The following is a 21,203-nucleotide window of genomic DNA, read 5'->3' on the forward strand; positions in this document are numbered from 1 at the left end:
GGTTCTGAGAATTGCAGAAATGGGGGGTTTTGTTGGTTCCTTGTCTTAGATTGTACGTGTGTATCAGTTGGCTTTTTGCTGCCTAGCATACAGTATCACATTTTCTTAGTGATCTCTGTGTAGCTGTGGCATTAAACGGCGTGTTTCAAATGGCTAGCCGAACACTGAAGCTGTGGTAGGAAATGGCTGAAGAGTTCAATTCACAGAGCTTTGTGCAACCCCAAAACTTTAGCCCTGTCAGGCAGTGGACTTCTGTCTGGTGCTTCAGTCTTAATTTTTATTAAAAGCTTTGTCTCCAGGCAGTAGTGGTTCAGAGGATAGAAAAAGACTAAATTTCTTACATTGCTAGCCGCAGCACACAGATTAGGGGAAGGGTATCTAGTTTTAAAAATATCATTTATTCTGTCAGACTGACAAGTGAATAGATCACAGTTATTCATAGAGACTGAGCAGTTTTCCTTTAATTAGATGGAGGGAGGATTGTTTATCTGACAATGGCATCAAATAATAAGACTGTGAACTGTCCTTTTTCGGTTATCATGGTACCGGTGCTGTATACGTGAAAGGTACAGTACTGTGATAACTGAAGAATGGTGGTGCCATCACATGAGAGCTAGAAATTGCCTAACTGCTATTCTCAACCCCTGATACCTTGGAAACAACATTCACCACATTTTGAGGGTAAGACAGGGAAGCCTCCCATTGCACTGGGGTGAAGTAATCCCCTGTAAAGTAAGTATCCATGTGAAAGGCTTACAAAGAGTAGATTTCAGTGTCTGAAGTGTCAGTGCACAGTTAAGCATGCGTCTGGGTGTGGGGTTTTTGTTGTGGGGTTTTTTTCCTGCCTTTTTTGTTTGTTTGATGCTATGTAAATCATGCACGGGCACTAGTTTATTTTGTAAGCGGGCTGATTTCAAATGGATTGGTTGTCACTTCTTCCAAGGCAGGAGCGTGCATCAGGGATGAATGTCAGGAGCTAACATTGTGAAGCATCACGTGTCACATGGGATCATAAAATCTGTGATTCTGTGAGAATCTGTGACTCACTAGTTTTGTGAAGATCTGTTCAGAGATCACACAGCTCATTCTGCAGCACCCCTGTGAAAAGCTGCTCATAAAGGTCTAGGAAATGTGACTTCTGTGCAACTCGCTGTGTATGGAGGCTTTTCAAGTAAATTGCAGTACTGTCATGTTCCATTTCATTGTCCTTTTTCTCTCATGGGGCTGTGACATCTCTCCATGTAACACCTTCACCCAGCAGAATCTGAAGCTCTTTATAAACCATGTAAGCCCCTAGATTGGCTTCTAGATGAATAGCTTCATCTAGAGTAGATTTCCCAGAACCATCCAGCCTGCCCTTGCATGTCTCCAACCTCTCTGGGCAATCTGTTCAGTATTTTACCACCACCACTGTGAAGGGTTATTGTGTGTTAGACCTCTTGCCTCATGCGCCAGATTTCACAGAAGTGCGTGCCTGTCTGTCAAGCTGAGCTTAAAAATCAAATGCAGGGTGCTGGCAGCATTGCCACCTCACAGTCTGGCAGGACTGCGTGCAGGTGAGCTGACATGAGCCCTGAGAGCAACCGGAAAGCCTGAGTGCCATGGCCTATGCCTGCATGAGGGTTCAGGGGCTTCAAGGGGAGGGAACGAGCACAGCACCTGAGGCGGGGGCTGCCGTGGGCAGGACGCCTGTGCTGCTTCTGGCTCCATCCCGGGCACCATCCATGCCGGGGGTGCCGGTACCACCACCACCCTGCCCTGGCCTCGCTTCTCCCCCTTGCTCTCTTTGCCCCCTGCCTCCCTCCTCCTCCCTCCTTCTTTCCCTTCTTCCTCTTTTTCCCTCCTTCTCTCTCACCTCCCTTCTCCGGTTCCCCCCCCCCACTCCCTCCTTCTTTTCCTCCTTCTCCTTTACTCCCTCCTCCCCTTTCCTCTCTTCCTAATCCCTCTCCCCTTTCTCCCCCGCCTCCTTTCCCCTCCCCCCCCCCCTCCTCTTCCCCTCTCCTCCTCTGTCCTCCCCTCCCTTGGTTCCACCCGCCGGACCGGGACCGGGGCCGGGGCCGGGGCCGCGGCTTGCCCGCTGCGCCCCTTGGCTGCCTGCGTGTCCCACCGCAGGCCGCACCCAGCAGCTGCGCGTCAGGCCGAGCTCTCCCCACTCCTCCTTCGGGCGCGTTCGGCCCCGGCGGGGCGCTGTGGAGCCGTGCCGGAGCCGCCGGCGCTGCCAGCTGAGCCCTGCGCTGCTCCTGGGGTGGTCGAACCGAGGAGTCATCGCTGGTGCACGAATCTGCTAGTCGGTCGCTCTGCCCTGACAGAGAGCTAAGATGTACCTGCAGGCTTCTGGGAAATAACCGCACTTGGGTAAACAGTTTACCCTTTTCAGGTTATTGGTAACACAGTGGGGGTTTATTTGAAAGCACAGGCCCTGAGGAAGACTTGCAGTGTGGCTCATGTAGCTCTCCATGGGTCTAAAGAAGTGTTGCATTCTGCCGTGTTCATGCCTAAGCATACAATTCTAAATTCCCAGCAAAATAAAACTTCTGCACACTTCTCACCCCCTCCCTCAGTTCTCCAGTCCATACAGGCATGTTTGGTTCAGGTTCCACTCCTGTTTGAGGTGCAAACCTTCCCACACAGAACCCTTATCAGCCGCTAGCTAATACAAACCTTCATTCTGCTGTGCTCTGTCACATACCCCTGCCTTCCTCTGGTTTTCTCCTGTTTCCAGGGCTCTTACCACTGTGCTTCTAGTTCTGCAAGACAGCTGGCCTCTTGGGGCTCCCAGATTTCCCTCTGACATTCCCAGGCAGCCTTCCCTTTGCTCGCACCCCTGTGAGCCTTTCCTGTGTACCAGGGAGCTGTGGCAAAGCCCTATTGCTTTTTCTCACTCTGCTTTTACTCAAAATGGAGAAGAGGTAAAGAAGCACAGTAGTCCATGCATGTGCAAAGAGAGGTATAGACTGAACTGAGCCCACCAACATGGGGCAGAGGCTGCTGATCAGCGTCTCTCAGCCTCCAGCTCTACACTGCCTCTGGCATTTACACAGTTTATTCTGTGCCCGCCTTGCAGCTCAGCAGACCACTCTTGCTGCTTTGGGCTGGGCTGCTTTCTTGTCACACTGCCAGAGCTCTGGGAGGGGACCCAGCTAAGGAGGAGGCTAGTACAGAGCTCATTGCCTGTCAGCTTCACTGAAGAGTTTGTGCTAGCATATGCCCATTTGCCTATTAACAGCAGCAACCATAAACCTTGCATTTGGGGAGGCATGGAAGAAAAGGTGCTCTTTGGTTTTCTTTCAACTGTTAATCCATTTGAGAAATGAGAGAGTTGGTGTCTGTGCTGAAGCCAGATATCAGCCTGGGATGGTAGAGATAGAAAGGTGTATGTAGCGTGGGTAGCCATGTGCCTGCATTCACCCTGCAGAGGTATTCAGCCGGCTGCCCCCAGAGATAACTCAGGTCTTGCTAAGAACAGGCCCCTGGAGGTAACAGGAGCGGAGTCCTGCTGTTTCTCTCCTTACCCCATGCATATACTCAAGCGCAGGAGCAGCAGCATGCCCAAATGAAGTGCATAAGGCAATTCTTGTTCCTGCAGCTTTGTTGGTTACAGCTTCTGTGAACAGGAGCTGCCAGGAAGCTTTCAGAGGCCTCATGATGTTGCAGTGGGGACAGTCCTATCCCTTGACTTCCAGCTTCCCGTTTTGTGGGCACTTTTCATTGCTTTGGTGTAATGATGTGTGATTATGCTCTCAGCCTGCAGAGCAGAGGCTTTTTACAGACTGCCAGCCAAACAAATGTGTGGGTTGGATTCCCTTTCTTTAAAGGTTAAACTTAACCTAAGAAGGGCACATACCAGTTGCTGGAGGAGATTAAACCTTAGTTCAAGACTGCAGGCATGCTTGTGTCCATGATTGGAAAAGACCAGACTTCTGTCATGAGCAATTACCAATTTTATATCTGTAGGCTTTTGGTGTAATTGCTTGTTCCCTGTTTTGGGGAAGACAGTAGGAATGTTTTCTTGGCTGGTTTTTGTTCTTTTTTTTATATACTTTTCAGTAGCTTTTCCTCTCACTCGCCCTCCAGTCTGTGTGTTTAGGAGCACTTGCTGTGTCTGTTTAGTCTCTTTGTGCTGCTTATTCTAAAGTGATGAAAAGAAAATTACTTTTTTTTTTTTCCTCCTGAAAACGAGGGGAGAAAACAGGAAGAATTCTGAGTCAGAATGTGATTCTAGTGTAATGTTTAACTAAAATGTGGCTATGTTAGTAATACAAATGAAGGACATGCTTTAGGAATTGATGTCTCTCTTCTTTAATTACGCATGTAAGGCCAGCCTTTTAGCTATTCCTCTTTGATTTCTGTTTTTTGAGTGGGGTAGAGGGGGGATTTGCACAGGTTGCTATTAGGTTCATATGGCCCTGATGGGAAGTCAGCATCATTAGTAAGTGACCTTGCCTGGCTACATGTTTTCCTTTCTTTCTTCCACACCATTTTGTCTTGCTATGCCACCAGGCCTTTCTTCTCTCTGCTCATACAGAATGCAGTGGTTTCAGCAGGGGTCACTAGCCACTTCTGTAGCCCAAGTGAGAACAATGTTTGGAGCCTGTAGGCTTGTTTCTCTGTACTAAGCAACATTTTCTGTCTTGTTCATTGTACTTAGTGCTGTCATCAGCGTTGGTATGTATTGCAAATGGGTTTTCTGTTTTGTTTCTTAAACTCTGTTGTTTTCTCTCCCTCAGAATTGAATTTCTGCGACACTTGAGAAACTTCTTCCAGATCATGTTTAAAATTGAAACAAAGTCCCCTGAGGAAGAGTACATGGGTGGGGAGAAAGTCTTAATGACATGTGTTGGCATTGGATTTTCCAACCTTAGCAAAACTATAAGATAAGAAACAGCTGCAGACTTGGTGAAATGGGGTGACAGAAAATGCTGTGAAGATCTGATAAAGCCTGCCTTTCCTTGTGCTTATCCTGGCACAGGGAAACTAGTGGTGATTCCAGTGCAGAGGTACCCAAGCTTGCTGCATGTAAACAGTGAAGCTGACTTTAGACTATTTAGACTTGTGCTGTTTATGTATGCAGTGCCAGTATTCTGTGCTACATGGAATGGATGGCTAGAGTCTCAGCTGGCTTGGGACTCTTTGCACTGTATTCCAGTGAATGGGACATAAGTGCCTGTAACGTCCCTGTGCCCTCAAGTCTTAATGCAGGGGTGTTCTAGTTCTGTGTATCTACAGACTTCGCTCTTAGCTTTTTCTGAAAGGTTTAGATGAAGAGGGAAAATTAAGATTGACCAAAACAAGCTTTGCAGTGCAAAACAAATGATCACAACAGAAACAATAGATTCTTGAGGTAATTGTAAAGGTGATATTGTCATGGAAATAAAAGTAAAGGGGTGACAGTAACATTTGTTTATACATTGCATGTGTATAGAATTTGTCAAATACTTCACCCCTGCTTTCATTGACTGAATTATGTCCCCATCTGTGGCAGGGTGGTAGGGTTGGAGCTAGATAATCTTTAAGGTCCTTTACACCCAAACCATTCTGTGATAAATTACAGTTTCATGGGAAGAAAAAAAAAAACAACAACCCTGTCTTTTAGTTTTCCTTCATGTTAGAATTCTGCAGAAGAGATCACAGCCTATACTGACTTGCTAAGTTGGTACAGGTTGTGCCTTTACTGCATCCTCTGCAAAGATAGGCATGAGAGGAGAAACCTTGAAGATGTTTGTCTTGCTGTGTATATTCTTTTTAGGTTTGTTTGGCATGCCACACACTGCAGTTCATAACTAGTTGTGAAAGGCAGTAAAAGAAGCTGGAGGCTCTGAGGGAGAAAAACACGTTGTGCCATCACATCTTGTGCAGCTGCTCTGTTATGAAACAGGGTATTGGATTGACAGGTGCAAAAAGTTTCTACCAGGATATAAGTATTTACCGAAGAAAGACTTCTGGTAGATTCCAGGCAAACCTGCTGAATTTAATGCTGAACTCCTGACACAAGGAGAGAAATCTGTACTTGACTTTGAACTACACTCAATGTGTCTGGGGTAAAATAAAGCCATGTCAAAACCTGGTATATGTATGTAATAGAGCAAATACTGGTGACTGTCTTATAATGGTGTTGCAAACTTTATCTGATGCCACTGTAAAGTGGGGATTACCTCTGTAATATGAAAAATGTATACTGGACCCAAAAGGACCTTGACAAAAAGTTAGGTATTTGATTAGTGTTTTATTAAGTATTGCAGGCTGTGTGAGTCATTTTTGTACTGTACTTTGTTCTTGTTGCAATCTAAGAATGTTTCGGAAAATAAAGTTGTTTTTTTTTTTTTCCTAAATAAGGTTTTATTTCCCTTTTAAACAAAACAAACAGCAGCAAAACAAAACCACAACCAGCAAACCTCAAGACCTTTTCTCCAGCACTATAGGATGGAACTTCAAAAGATAAGTGACTATTTTGAATTGACACATACAAAGAATAGCTTTGGGAGTTGCCAGGTGGGAGGAAGCAAGAGGGTAAGACCCTTGCAATTTTCTATCTTTCCAAAATTTCATTTGCAGCTAAGGAAACTGTAAATAAAACAGTAGATTGAAATAAGAGTGAACAGTAGAGTGAAACAGAAGTATTTGGGTCTTTTGTTTGTTTGTTTTGAATTTTAAGCTACATTAGGTAAAAGTATTGTGGTCAAGAACAGTTTACCTTGCTCCCCTCTGTCACCTTTGCAATGAAAAAATTTACAAACTCTCCAAATTAAAATTACCCTAATTACAAGGAGCCACTGATCCAAAAGGTGAAATGCTCTATCTCACATTAACAGCCACTAGAATAAAGATATTAAATTTACACTAATTAAAGATACAAGATTGTGGCATAGGTCAGATTCCAAAATTGGCAAGTAAACTAAATAAAAATTTGAAAGGATTGGCAAAACTTCAAAAATCAAAAGCTTTATTATTTTGAAACTTTTAAAGCTTTTAGCTTTGAAGCTGTGACAGCTTTTCCAAATGCCCCAGTTTCACCATAGAAAGAGCAGTGTGTTGCCCAGGTAGCAGATTCTTTAGCAACAGAGTAAGTAGGTCATAAAATTACCTGTGTTTAACTAAACCTCAGTGTTAAAAGCTGTACTGCTAACCCATAGCCCTGCTGCAGATTGTATAGCTCTACAGCAGGATGCTTGCTGCAACTCAGTTGTTGCTTTACAGAGAAAAAGATACATATATGAAAGAAATACATTTTCTCAGAACAGCCAGTCTGCAGAAACAGGAACAATTCCAGAGGAGATACTGGGAGAGGTTGAAGAACACACAGAAAAGTGGTTGGGGTGGGGGGAGAACTAATCAGAACACCTCACTAATTGGAGAATCTCTTCCTTTAAACTTGCCTAACTGGAAAGGCTCCTGCAGTGGTGATTTGGAAAGTATTTGACAAGTGTGCCTTTAGCATGCACCCTCTTCCACTTTCTGAAATACCTATTGTCAAACTCTTTTCAGTTTCTAAGCTGTGATGGTAACTTGACTGCACCTTCTGTGGTTATGTCAGAAAATTCATGTTAACTTGCTGTAGGACATGTTCTGGAGTAGTAGAGATTATTGCTTCAGTCAAAGCCAGTGCACTTTACTGAAGGTGTATGAATAGAAGCCAGTGCAATAACTGTCTGGAGAAGCATACAAGAGGTAAGTTACCAAGGCCAAAACAGTAAGTGAATGACTTGGGTAATGTTTTCAAAATGGTGATTATGTTACTGCCAGAGCATACTCTCTCTTCTCTTTTCCTTACCCACGGGTGATGCTGTGAGTCAGATGGATTTTGTTTCAAGCCACTGAGGCATAATTCTGCTATTTTACATTCACTTCCTCATTTTTCAATTGTAGTCCTGAGACAGCAGCCAGAGGAAAAGTACCAGCTTTCAGGAGGCATAATTTTGCCTATGAATTTCTTTCTCTTTTTTTTTTTTTTTGACACTGTATGGCCATCTCCCCGCTTCTATTTTGTATGTCTGATGAAAGTACTTCTATTTAGTCTACATCCTAGGGAATACCAAGTGAGACAAGCAACTGTGTGATGGTAACTCTAAAAGCAAAAAGGTGAAAGGGACATATTTTACAGTTACTGCCTAGCTCTTGGTAAGCTCTGTCTTCGATCATTCTTGGTGGGATATGTACAGTTTTCCTTGTGTATGATCTAGAAGCAGCACTGACAAGCTCTGAAAAACACCTGCTGCCTGTTGTCAGTGGGAGGGGTAAAAAAAGAAAAGTCCTGCAGGGAAGAGGGTGTGGGGGTTGAACTCTGAGGTGACAGCACTGCATGTGTAATGACAGCAAGTCATGCACTGCATCACAGCATCACAATGTCCAACTAGCACTTGTGCTAGATAAAGTTGTGACACTGTTATGGGATGGATTTGTTAGTATGATTTGTAGTGTATTTGCAGCCGTAGATGTTAGGTTCAGGTGCTAATCTCTCTTCTGGACCAGTAAGATTATTATGTATACACACAAAAAAGAGCATACAGACCTATATTCCCTGTGTACTGCAGGATATAGAAACAACTGTATTTGTGGATGTAGCAATGAGGAGGTTCATGGAGGAAATAGTATTGATTTTTATCATTGTTTATTATTAATGGACCTGCTCAAGTGGGTCCAGAGAAGGCCATGAAGATGGCTGAAGGGCTGGAGAACCTCTCCTGTGAAGACAGGCTTGAGAGAGTTGGGCTTGTTCAGCCTGGAGAAGAGAAGGCTCCAGGGAGATCTTAAAGCAGCCTTCCAGTACCTAAAGGGGCCTACAAGGAATCTGGAGAGGGACTTTTTACAAGGGCCTGTAGTGACAGGACAAGGGGGAATGGCTTTAAACTGAAAGAAGGGACATTTAGATTAGGCATTAGGGAAAAAAAAAAGTCTTCCCTGTGAGGATAGTGAGGCACTGGCACAGGTTGCCCAGAGAAGCTGTGGCTGCCCCATCCCTGCCCATCCCTGGCAGTGTTCAAAGGCCGGGTTGGACAGGACTTGGAGTAATCTGGTCTGGCACTGGGTTGGAACTAGATGACCTTTGATGTCCCTTCCAACCCAAACATAATTCCATTACACGATTGATTTATGAACTGGTATTGATCAGGATATAGCCACAAGAAAACTGGCCAAAAGCAACTCCTTACTTAAGGGTGAATGGTGACTGAGAGGCCCCAAAAGTGAAGCAGCCAGGAGCCTGCCACTAGTGGCAATCCCTCTGCACATCGGGGGCCCCCCCGGTTCACCCCAGGTGTCCACAATTGTCCTCACGCTGTATGTTTGCTAGACTGTCTGCCATCACCCCATTCTACTCTGTATCAGTTTGGCCACAATTCTCTGGCAGAGAACACTGTGCTGTTCATATAATGAACACTAGTAGTCCTTTAACAGTGAGCCCATGGTGAAGATTGTTGGGAGACTGATCTGTGTGAAGTACCTGATGCTTAACTGTGGGTGAGCTAGTAGGATTAAGGGCTTGATTCAAGTGATTGTCACTACATGCTAGTGACATATCCCATTATACAAAATATGATAGGCACTGTAGGGCACTTGTGTTTGCAGGCTGCATCAAAAGTCACAGTTTAAGAACAAATGTTTTCCTTATCTTGCTTCTAACCTGCAACCATTCTGCTCCTTGACAGTTACTTACACCTTTTCCAATCAAACTCTCCATGGGTAAGAAAAAGGTTTCTTTAGCCAGTGATGAATGTAGATACATTCTGCAAGATAAGACCCTGGTTCTAAATGGTCATCCCTTAGCACTGTCAGGGCAGATGATTTTCTTCCATGTGTCTGGAAATGTAGTTTTGATTAGGTGTAAAATACTATGCATCTCTAAGCTGGGTGTAGGTCACAACATGCATGAGTTTTGGTTTTTCATTTGTTTTAACATCACCAAAGGGGTGTGGGGGAGTGGAAACCAAAACAAACATGGCTTGTTTGTATGTCAGCGTTCAGAAGGTGCCTGATTCAGTAAGGCTTCCTGAGAGATTTGTTTATGTGTATTTATAAATGCATCTACAGTTTTTTACCTTCTGAGCACTGAATGTAAAAATCTACTTCATAATTCATGTCTCAAGAGTATTATCCACTATTTTCACCTTGCCTTTGTGACTCAAATAATGTATGTAATATACTTTCAAAGAAAATATCCACAACAAATCAAAGTTAAGTAAGACAACCTAGCATATGTTATTCCTGTTGCTTTTTGAAATGTGTCAGTTTGTTAATAAAAAAATAGTTTCTCATCCTTCACTATCGATGTCAGTAGCAAGGGTCCCCTTGAAACAGCATCAAGATCTTGTTCTAGTCTTTTCTAAGTAATGACATATGGATTCAAAAGGAAGAAGAGCTGATCTGAAAAGCTCCGTCCTTTTCCATGGTGTGTAGAACATAATTAGCCATCTTAGAAGAACAGGCTATTGTGGTATGTACAGGCTCCTTAACAGCTTCTTACTCAACAAGAGGGTGATGGGGCAGGGCAGGGTAATTTAAAGCCACGCCATCTGGGGCAGGCCTTGTCACACGAAGAATATAGCAGCTGTCTAAATAGTTCTTAATTTTCAATTTTGAAGTACAAATAAAGAATGAACATCTGTTTCAGCTTGCAGAGTTTAACAGGCATTGTAAGCAGATGAATTTTATGGGTTGAAATTTACAGTAAGAAGTGTTCATTCCTTCCAAGGAGAAGGATATTACAAAATCCTACGACCCTTTTCTCTCCCCAGCCCCACAGATTTATAAAGAAAAGAGCAATTTGGTCAGAAATTGCTGAGTAGCTGTGGGGACTTTGTAAGGAAAACACAGGAAATTATAAAAATCCTCACTTGCCTCACTGAAACATGGAGTAAAAATGTAACCATGCTTACTTATGTCCATGGCATATTCTTCACTCACCCAGTTTTCTAAGAAAGAGCTCTTATGAGAGAACTTGACTGAAACTTTTCATACCTTTTCAGGTTTCAGTAAGTTCTCCCATTGATTTCCTCTACCTTACATCTTCTTCAGGCAAGAATAGTGCTACTGGTGAACTATTTGAATGTTTCTGTGAAGTAACAGATGTATAAATATGAAAAGGTGCATTGTTTGCATTCACATAATGAAATTCTGGGCTTTATGGATTTTTATCCTCTGTTCCAAAGTCTGTACTTTGGAAAACTACCTCTGTGCCAGTGATGCAGAAGAATGAAGTGGCTCATTTGTATCCCACGGGGAGCGGGACTAGAAAATACGAAGATCCACAGATTCTCAGGTCTGTGCAAACATTTCTCTCACCTTATGCAGGCTATAGGCATGTTGTGGCTCTACATTTATGCTCTTTTTCTGTTATTGTTTTGTTTGTTTTACTATAGGATTTGTCTGGGTTATTTTGACTACATTAGATTCCTGCAAAAAACTAAACCCTGCCATTTTTACTTCAGAAAGATTTCCTTTGTGGCACATTGCTTTCTCTGCTGTTCTCCCCTCTTGCTGTTGGTTCCATAGCCTTTCCTCCATTGTACAAGCTGGAAGAGCAGCCACCACCATGCTGCTGTGGGGTTCTAGTTGCGGGATCACTTCCCTTCTCTGTTCCCTGGCATGTACCCAGACTTTTCTGCAGGCTGTCTCCTTGGCCACTCACCCAGACAACTTCCCTCTCTTTTGTCCAGCGGTCATTGATCTGCCTCACCACAGGGACTTTCATCCAGGGTTTATAAAATGGAAAAGCAAATAGAGAGCTCTTTTAACTAAATGTGCCCTACCAGTCCCTGATGTGGAAACAAAGCAGCGTCCTCCTCTCTTCCATCTCAGAGGTCTCCTTGAAGGCTTGTCATCTTGAAGTCAGAGAGTTTAGGACCAAGAGGCATTGTTCATTACAGAGTGTGATCTCCTGAGTATTAGTACATTCCTCTTTCTTCAAGGGAAATAACAATTTTCAGAAAGACCTCCAGTCTTCACCAGGAAAACTGAGACATGGTATTTCTATTATACAATCTTCTTAATTTGTTCTATCATTTAATTGTTTGAAAGCAAGTGCTTTTTTTACTTGGTCATCTTTCAGCTCCTGGTCCTTACAGTGCTAGACAGCCCTGTGTGATTCAGTATGTTTTCTCTCCATAAATAACACATGAAAGACCTCAAAGGAAACATTTCTACTTTGGGATCAGAAAGCCTTGCGACACGCAGGTGAAAAGTAATGTTCTAGCTGAATCCTCTGAGTTTTAAAGTGCAGCATGAAAGCAAACTATTTACTATCACTCAAAATCAAAGTTTCTTGCTGACAGGCACTGAGATATATAGGCTCTATTAAAACAAATAGCATATCATCCTACTAAATGTGCAATTCTCACAAAGTCCTGGGACGATGGGTTGCACAAGAGCAAATCCTGACATTCGGCTCCACTGTTACGAAGCTGAAGGACTGTTTTCTTTTAGGACCCCCAGCCAAGGAAGCAGACCTAGTGCTGTGTTTACTTAGCAATATTGTGGGGTTTTCTCATTAACCTTCCACCGGAGAAAGCCCTGTTTCATTATATAAAGTGTCTACCACTGCTACTATAATGACTATTTCCAACACAAAGACAGCGTTGGCTTAAGGCAAGGAGTTCTGGGGAGTAGATACTACTTTTTAACTCTTTGCTTTCCAAAGAAGCAGGGTGGGGAATAGAAGTTAAAAAAAAAAAAAGTGGGGAAAAGAAGTCACAGAGATATGAAAGCACACAATGGAAGAAACAAATGTAACTGTGCTAATGTTTCAATTATCTCTTTATATTTAAAAATATTTTAAAATATTGTTCTTTAGCCCACTAACATTTTATAGGGAGTAAAACTAAAATAATCACAAGCCTTGCCAGAATATTTTTGCAGCACTAGCTCATACAACAAACCAAAATAATGCAGTTCTAAGGATTTCAGTAGTTGCATCTCACCCACCATTCTCATGGCAAGCCACTCCTGGTGTTACTGCAGCTGCTAGCCGAATATTGAACTTGGCAAGCTGTGTGTGTAGCAGATTATGTTAGTTTCCCTTCTGAGGGAAAACAGAAAAGTGGCAGTTCCAAGTAAAAGCCACCTCTGTTGAAATCTTTTCAGCCTGCTTCCTCTGCTATTTACTGAACAGTAGCCCATCCATAGATTAGTAGACTGTTTCTTGATGTTGCCTACTGCAGCATCTCTTCTACACAAACTGCCCCATTTTCACAGTTTCTGCTGGCTACAAATACCTCAAGTGGATTTGCTGATAGCTTTAGGCTTTCCACCTATGGCTGACTCAACTGTGCAGTGCCAGAGGTAGCAGAAGAGAAGACATTCAAAACCAGGAAGGATGGACTCACAATGGCTGACCTTAGAGAACTGGGTTTGCCCCCCTGGCCCAGCTGTGTCAAAGGTGGCCCAAGGGCTACAGGGCATTCTTGTGGCTTCTCTGGCACTGGGAATGCCAGGTTCAACAGTGCTCATGTCACCAAAAGTCGGGAGAATAAAAATCCTTAACACCAATATAGCATTAAGAAGCAGACACTGCTTTATTGCAGCGTTGGGTGTTAGGCGGAATTTTCCAAATCAAGCATACCCAGTGCTGATTTCATCGTTACATTTACACACAAAAATTACAAGGTAGTACACTCCCAGTTAGTGATTTACATACAATTATAATATCTGCAGTGTCATTCTCTTCTGCTACTACACTTGTGAAGGGGAAGGGTCTTCACTTGGGCAAAGGTCTTCTTGATCTGTGGGTGTGCTTTTTAGTATCATAATGAAGGGAGTTTACTTTAGGTCACCTTAAGTTTTGTTGCAAAGTTGGCCAGTTAAATTTCTACTTTGCCAGGTTGACAAATAATTCATCCTATATGCAATAGACCCTAGTGCTTTGGTTATGCTGTAGAAAGTAAGGACTGAGGCTAGCATGTCACAGAGAACAGCGACTTCAAGCAACACAGCATTAATTTCTAAGCTAACGTAGCATCCTGTGCTAACATAGCAGCTAACTTCTTAAATTAAGATGTTCTTATAAATAACTGCTTCATAATCAAACACAAAATATAGAAAGATTCAGTAAAACTTAGGATAATCGGCAACATTTAGCACTGGAGAGGTATTTAGCAAAAAACGGTAAACTGCTTTCCTTAATTTCTGTGGATGACAACTAGCTGTACTCCTCAAGAAATTAGGTAAACCCTTCCAATTTTTTTGGTCCTTCACATGAAATTTACATCAGAAATTATATATTTTGAAGTTATGCCCTGTGAGGATCAAACTGAGTTAACCACTGTTTCTGCCTCATGTACAATTACAGCAGTGATATCATTAAAATCCCATAGAAAGCAGGTAAGTAAGCTTGACAGCTGGTGATACATACCCCTTTGCCTAAGAGAGAACTTTAGTCCTTTGCATGTTTGCCTTAGTGTGAGGAAGCACTTGCTGGAACTCCTTATCTAAAAATCTTCCTCCTCCAAGAAGAAGAGTTTGTGGAAGCTATTTCTAGACCCTGAAATGCTCACCCTGAGAACTCCCAGTACGTGGTTTATTTCCATTACGCTACAAAAAGTGGAATGAAGAACCAATGTTTTGAAACATAACAGTTGCTGGGTGCTTGCCTTTTTTTCTTTTCTTTTTTTTTTTTTTTTTTAAGTAGGAAATGGGAACAGCTGAATTTGATTTATTGTTTTAATTATAAAAAACCCCCAAAACCTTACCAATGTGATTGGAGTTGAAAACTAAAGGAAGAGACTCACACAGGTTTGATGTTGTTTGTACCAATGTAAATCCAGAGCAACAATGAAAGTTACTGATTAATTGAAATTACATAGAGTCTGACCCCACAATTAATTAATTAAAGCAGTGTTACTCCAGTGGTGGCCTGTGGGACAGACCTCTCTCCTTATAATAAGTGCTTCTTAGCTGATTTGCATAGGTACCTAGCAGTGTAGCTTTCTCAACCCAGACAGCAGGGAAATTTACTTCTTTGGGAAACCCCTGTCTTTCTGCTAGTCCTAACTGAAATTGGTCAGAAGGTTCAAAAGCAAAACAGCTATGCTAAAGATACTTAATAATTTATTCTTAACTAAAATGTTTTGATGTTAAAGCTTTGCCTGTGTGCACACTGGACACCAACACGGATGCTTTCTGAAGTAACTGACTTTTCCAGAAATATTCATAAAGCAAAACATCTCATACTGACTCCCATTTGAGCAATAATTACATAGCACTTTTTAAAAATCAGCACAATGTATATTTTTGTAATTTTATTTCAAACTGAATTAGGGTTCTGATTTTAAATTAAACTCTTCTCATCCTTTTCGAGGACTGAATTAAAACACCACTTGCTATTACTTTACACTATCAACCAGAAGTAAAACTGAGTAGAAACAAAAGTGAAACCCAGAGTCTTTCCTTCACTGTCTTGGGAATATGAAGTGGAAAAAAAACCCTACAAGCATATTAAATGTTTCACTTTGGATTTATCGTAATCAACTTAAAGAGCTTTAGAAAGAGTTCATAAAATGTTCTTGTTCATGTAATTGTGCATGTACTAAAAGTTCTTGCCCTTCAAGGTCTCTGGTGATTATGTGAATGCAGCGGGCAGTTTGGAAAACGTGTAAGATAAACTTTATTCAGTTTTATGACATTTACTTCCATATTGCAATCAAGTAGCCTAGTAATTGTATCTTAATCATACATTAAAAGCAAACTAAACCAGCAAACACACCCAAACCAAACCCAAACATTCAAAAATATCATTAAGGTTGAGCTGTCCAGTGAGGAAATTCCAGAATTTCAACAGTTGACCTTACAGGGATTTAGTTACTCTTCTGTTTTGTCCTTTCAGTTTCTAGCTGTATCATACATCCTGTCACACTGGCTAAGGTAGATTAAATTACATGAACAGATTAAATAATAATAAAAATACCCAACAGGATAAGAAATTACTGACTGAAATTAATTTATATAAACATTAACTTTTGAAGCTTTCTGACTTTCACAGACAGATGAAGTGCTGCCAAACAAGTTCAGGAAGGTTAACTTCCTACAATAAGCAAAAGCACCTTGACAGAGCTGCAGTTTATTGCATTTAGAATCAGTATATATTTAACTCCTAGAAACCTTAATTTGAAAAATCCTTAACAAGAGTTTTCCATCTAAATGTCCACAGATATCTTGAAATATAGGAAGAAGTTTTAATATATGTACGAGTGTGAAAATACCTATTTGTAGGAACAAACTTACTTTCCATAAACTGATGCTAGGTCATTACACAGTCCTGAACACTGCACAGGATGAAGTCCTGAAGAAGATATTTACGTGAACCGGGGCTGGAAACTTCTAATTTTGCATTAAAGTAACTTTGTCAATTTCTGAGCCCCTCTAAATGTCTGGAAACCTCAAGGCTGAAAGCAGGAATATTGGTGTGTGTATATGAGGGCTGTTTTCCATGTTTAAGAAGTGTAAGAAAGTCTGAGATAAGTTTGCTTACGTTTTCCAAAATTAAAACCTCCCAAACAAACAAAAATAAAACCCCCCAAACCCACTACCTCATAAATCTGTTTATGAGAGGTTTTCAAGTTCGCAGACTTCCAAATACATTTTTTTGGGAAGTTATAACCAATTCTTCCTGGTGATAGACGCAGGAAGGCACAACTTGAGCTTCACTTTATTATGAATATAAGTACATTCAATTTGTATAGCAGTATAACCAAACCCTATATGAAATCACCTATCATTGTGTTTAGGCACCAGTTAAACACAGAGGATATCCTGCTCTAAAGATGAAATAGTCTTGCAGGAAAACACAACAAAACAAAACCTCTGCAAGCAAAATTTTATTAGGAACTAAAATGTAACTCAGTGGAGACCTATACTGATAAGACTCCAGAAGAATCTGTGTTTCAGCCACTAGGAAGTTTGACTGCACAGCCACTGGCAATCAGTGCAAGCTGAGGTTTGCAGAGTCTGCACTTGAAGGTTCTCCTTCACCTCAGGTTGCAGTTCATTTTGTTTTGTTCTGTTCTGTTAGCAGATGTTGTTGAGAAATGAGAACCTTAGACTCTTCCTACTGGCTCTTCTCACTCAATGGTGCTAACATATGTACCTGTTTACTTTGATACAAAGCAAAAAGCTGTGAAGTCACAGAGCAGCAGTAAATTTGTAGTTCCCTGTAGAAATGCCATTTATACCCAGCTATTTGCCATCAGTGGACTGTATTTCAAATTTTATTTTCAAGAACTTCTACATTTAAGACAATTGCTTGCTCTTACTTGCCTGCCTGTGTTTTCCAGCTGCACAAGTGCTGGCTGCATGCTAGGTGTTACCCTGTAATGGGAGGAAGGTGTGTGTTCCTTCAAAGGAAACCCTGTGCTGCTCCTCAGTTGTGACTCAGAACTAACTTGGCAAGATATAAATTTACTACATCTCCAGATCAGATCCATTCCAACCTGTGCTGAGCCACATGGATGAGAATGTTCAAAGGCCTGAAACATTTAATAGAGCCACGAGGCAGTGTAGAGATTAGCACATGCATTGCTGTTCACCTTCAATCAGCAACTTACAATTTGGGGCAATCGGCTTCATTAAAAAGTAAATTAAAAAAAACCAAACAAACAACTGAATCTTTCTCATTTACAGAAAACCCATCAGAAACTGTTCAAGCCAACAAAACCATAGTAACTCAATTTGAAAAATACGGGTGAAAATCCTTCACACCAAGTGCGGTTGATCTGTGTATATGCTACCAATTTAGGTAAGCAATATAGCAATACCACTATGTCGTCTTCCATTAATCCAATTTAATGCCATTGAACATCTGGCATGCACACTCGCTCTATCTGAACCACAAATCCTGATCACTGTAGGCTACGGACAGAACTTCTTAACTGTCTTCTCCCTCTACTGCTTGGAGGGAATCCCAGAGAGCTGTTGGAAAGTGACAGCTTACCAAGCTCCTGGAGAATGCTATGGAAGAGAAACAGGGCAATTACAGATATGGTGGAGGGGGGGAGCATTATTATTCCTCTTTAGTTTATACAGGTCCTTGTACTGCTTTAGTCACTATAGTGTCTGAGTGCTCTTCAGTTGCTCAGCAATTGAACTGATGTCTGTTCTTGCATGGATTTTGTGTTTGGTGGTGTTTTTTTTCTATGGTGGTGTTTTGTGGGGCTTTACTGTTTGTTTGGTTTTCATTTTTCCTCTGGGATTGTTCTGTGATGCAGCATTTTGCACCTGATCAAGAACAGGGGAACTGTTAGAGAAGGTAGTGTCAAAGAAGTGCAGCTTCCAGCAGGAGCAGTGTTCAGAGCAGGATTTAATGTCTGGGGAAGTACCTTTTGCATTCTTAGGTATAGGCACCAAAAGCAGCCTTCAAAGAAAAACGTTATGGTGGGGTTTTTTATATGCTCTTTACTGTCTGTCAGAGGAACAGTTATCAAGTGAATGTCTAACAGGAAACACACCGTTGGGACCCTCAAAACTGGGAGGTGGCTTTTTTCTTAATCTGTATTTTGGTTTAGATGGGTTTGTTTTGGGGTTATTTTTCCCAAAGTGGCTGAATTAGAAGTGAGTCCTTTCAGGGGCTGAATCATATGCAAGCCTGCATTTATTGGTGCTTGTCCCTCTTCTCTCCTCCTGGAAGAAGGTATTCACTCATACCACTCAAAAAAAATAGGTTTCAGAGAATGACTATAAATAATGAAGAAAGTCTTCCTCAAGAGTGTTCTTTGTGCCATATATTGAAAGACAAAGCATGGTTTTTAAATTGAAATATGTTTCTCTCTAAGGCTGGACCTACACAAAGAGAAGAATGAAGAAAAGCTATTACAACTCACCTTTAAACATTAAGAATTTTACATACTACTCCAAAAGTAGATGGAAAAGTGAAATACATGCAGAGCCTGACTTCACAGACTTAAATGAGTAACTTCCTTAGCCTTGTTCTAACTTGCGAAGGTTTTGCAAATAACCTCCCTGCACCCCGTTCCAATACAGAATGTGCTTTGATTTTACTTTCATCTAAAAATAATAAATCTAAATCAAACAGTGAGATTTTTTTGAAGTAACTACAACAAAACCGTTTCTATCATTTTAAGCTGCCTGAATATGAAAATGAAACAAAATATATTTCCTGGTCTGTATGCTAATATCACAATTTGTAACACAAAAGTAATCAAGAAAGTAAAACTAAGCCTGTTGCACAGGTGGGAAGTTTTGTAACTTGCTTTGAAAAACAAACTAACTCTGAAAGGAAGTTGCTACAACAGTTGTAAAAATTACATTTCATGTATAATTAGTGGTATTTTTGTCCCTTACTGGGGGATATGTTTACTACGTTAGTGTTTTACATTCCCATTTAAGTTAGGATTCTGTGGCTATGTGTTACCCCACCCTATACATATTTGTGTTTGACACAGAAGTGAATATGTGGAATTAAATGTATAAACAGGATGTAGATAAATGATACTTCAATCCTTCCAAGTTCCCTTGTGTCACTTCTACCAGAGCATATTAACATGAAAATGTACAGTCATTTAGCATAGAATAAGGAAAAAGGGATACTTAAAGAGTAACAAGATGCAAATCCGAGATGCTGACAATTTTTGGGTGCCTTTGGAAGGACTTGTTAAAAATCAGCAGAGTTACAGGAACACTGATGAAAGGAATGTACAATCCTAGACAGATCAGTGAAAAAGGGTAGTGTTTCTTGCTATATGTACCATGCTAAAACTAGTTTTGATAGCAGGCAAACAAAAGTAAAAATGCCTGATATCAGATAAGCTGCAATGTTTGGAGTCCTAATGTAGACTACACTTTCACAATCTCATCAACTGGTGGTGTGCTTTGTCACTCAAGAGTTTGGCTAGTTCTGCAAGCCCAGCTAAACCTGACCCTGACAAAATGTTGAAACTTGGTTAATATAAGGACTTTGTAAGTATTTCAGTAGAATTCTTTGCATTTGCAGGGTTTGGTCCACAGAGATCTTGATGAGCAGAGACTTAGACATGCAGTCAGCACAACTAACATAGTACACTACTCGTCTTTTAAGCTGTCTGGATATCAGTGGTATATTAGGTGATAATATTTGGGAGACATCAGAACATTTTTAATTTGTGGTTTCCTTGCCCCATTTGTGAGCAACATGCAGTGTTACTGCAGCACATGGTCTATGGTTTTTTCACACTGAAGCCTGGAAAGAGACATTAAAATGAAAAGCAGATTATTAGAGGATGTAATACCACGGGTATAGAATCATAAGATCACCTAGTTCCAACCCCCCTGCCATAGGCAGGGACACCTCACCCTAGACCATGTTGCCCAAGGCTCTGTCCAACCTGGCCTTGAACACTGCCAGGTACTTTCAGTGAGATCAAGGACTAGAAGAAAACATGCTGTAATTGGCTTTATTTCAGAATCACTGAGTAGTCTTTAAACTGCAAGTTCAAGGAAATCAAATAAGAAATGTACACACTGAGTTAAACTCCTGTTCTGAACAGGCCTAATTTTGTTTTCTGTAATATGTTATATGGCGTGGGCACACTCTTTTCTCCTGCACAAAGAGTAAACAAACACATATACCACTGTAGAAACTACAGTGATAAGGCTGTCCCTAAAAGAAGGGTGTTTGATTTGAGAGTACCAAATTGTTAGCTGACAGTTAACAGCTTGCTTTGAAATCACTGAATATTAGGAGCATGAGCCTCAAACTTTTACATGGCTTTTTAAGCTCTTCTCTGTCCCAACTTGTGTTTTCCTTTATCTCCTGGATAAAGACTTCACAGTGCGTACTTGTTGATTGAATCCTCTGAGCCAGGTGTTCCTTCCTTAACTCACCATCTCTTCAGTCAGCAGACAACAGACAACCTATTTGCAGAGCTTTCAGGCGAAGCACGTTTACTTGGCATGCACAAGAAAATCAGAGACAAGCTCATCACTTAGTAAGTGACAGAAAAATGCACATTTGCAAGATCAGAACTGTGCAATAAATGCTGGGAACAGCGACATAACTAGTGCACACTCAGAACGTGAGTTTTTCCCTTGGCCAAATTAACACGCTCTCTACTGTTGTAGCGAGACGACAGCGGAGACGCACTGCTTTTGTTTACCACGGCTGAACAACGCCAAGACCTGTCCCTCAAACTTGTGCGTGCTGGCCCTTTGCCTCAGTTCAGTTCGGGTTTTTACCTTACAACGGCCCGTACTGGCGACGGCAGGCGCAAACCCGGGAGAGACGCGAAGCC

General features: G+C 41.5%; 1 protein-coding gene across 1 annotated transcript in view; it reads left to right on the forward strand.

Annotated features, from left to right (window-relative positions):
* The window catches only part of RCL1 (RNA terminal phosphate cyclase like 1), a 28,128-nt gene extending 22,061 nt beyond the window's left edge, over nt 1-6,067 (forward strand). Inside the window, exon 9 of the mRNA XM_061356400.1 lies at nt 4,728-6,067. Coding sequence (XP_061212384.1) covers nt 4,728-4,878 — 151 coding nt within the window. The 3' untranslated portion in view covers nt 4,879-6,067. The remainder of the gene's footprint in view (nt 1-4,727) is intronic.
* Nucleotides 6,068-21,203: the final 15,136 nt, after the last annotated feature.

This window comes from Neopsephotus bourkii, unplaced genomic scaffold, assembly GCF_033783945.1.
Source record: "Neopsephotus bourkii isolate Nb327-2 ecotype Australia unplaced genomic scaffold, CSIRO-AGI_Nbou_v1 NB_851, whole genome shotgun sequence".
Taxonomy (NCBI): Eukaryota; Metazoa; Chordata; class Aves; order Psittaciformes; family Psittacidae; genus Neopsephotus; species Neopsephotus bourkii.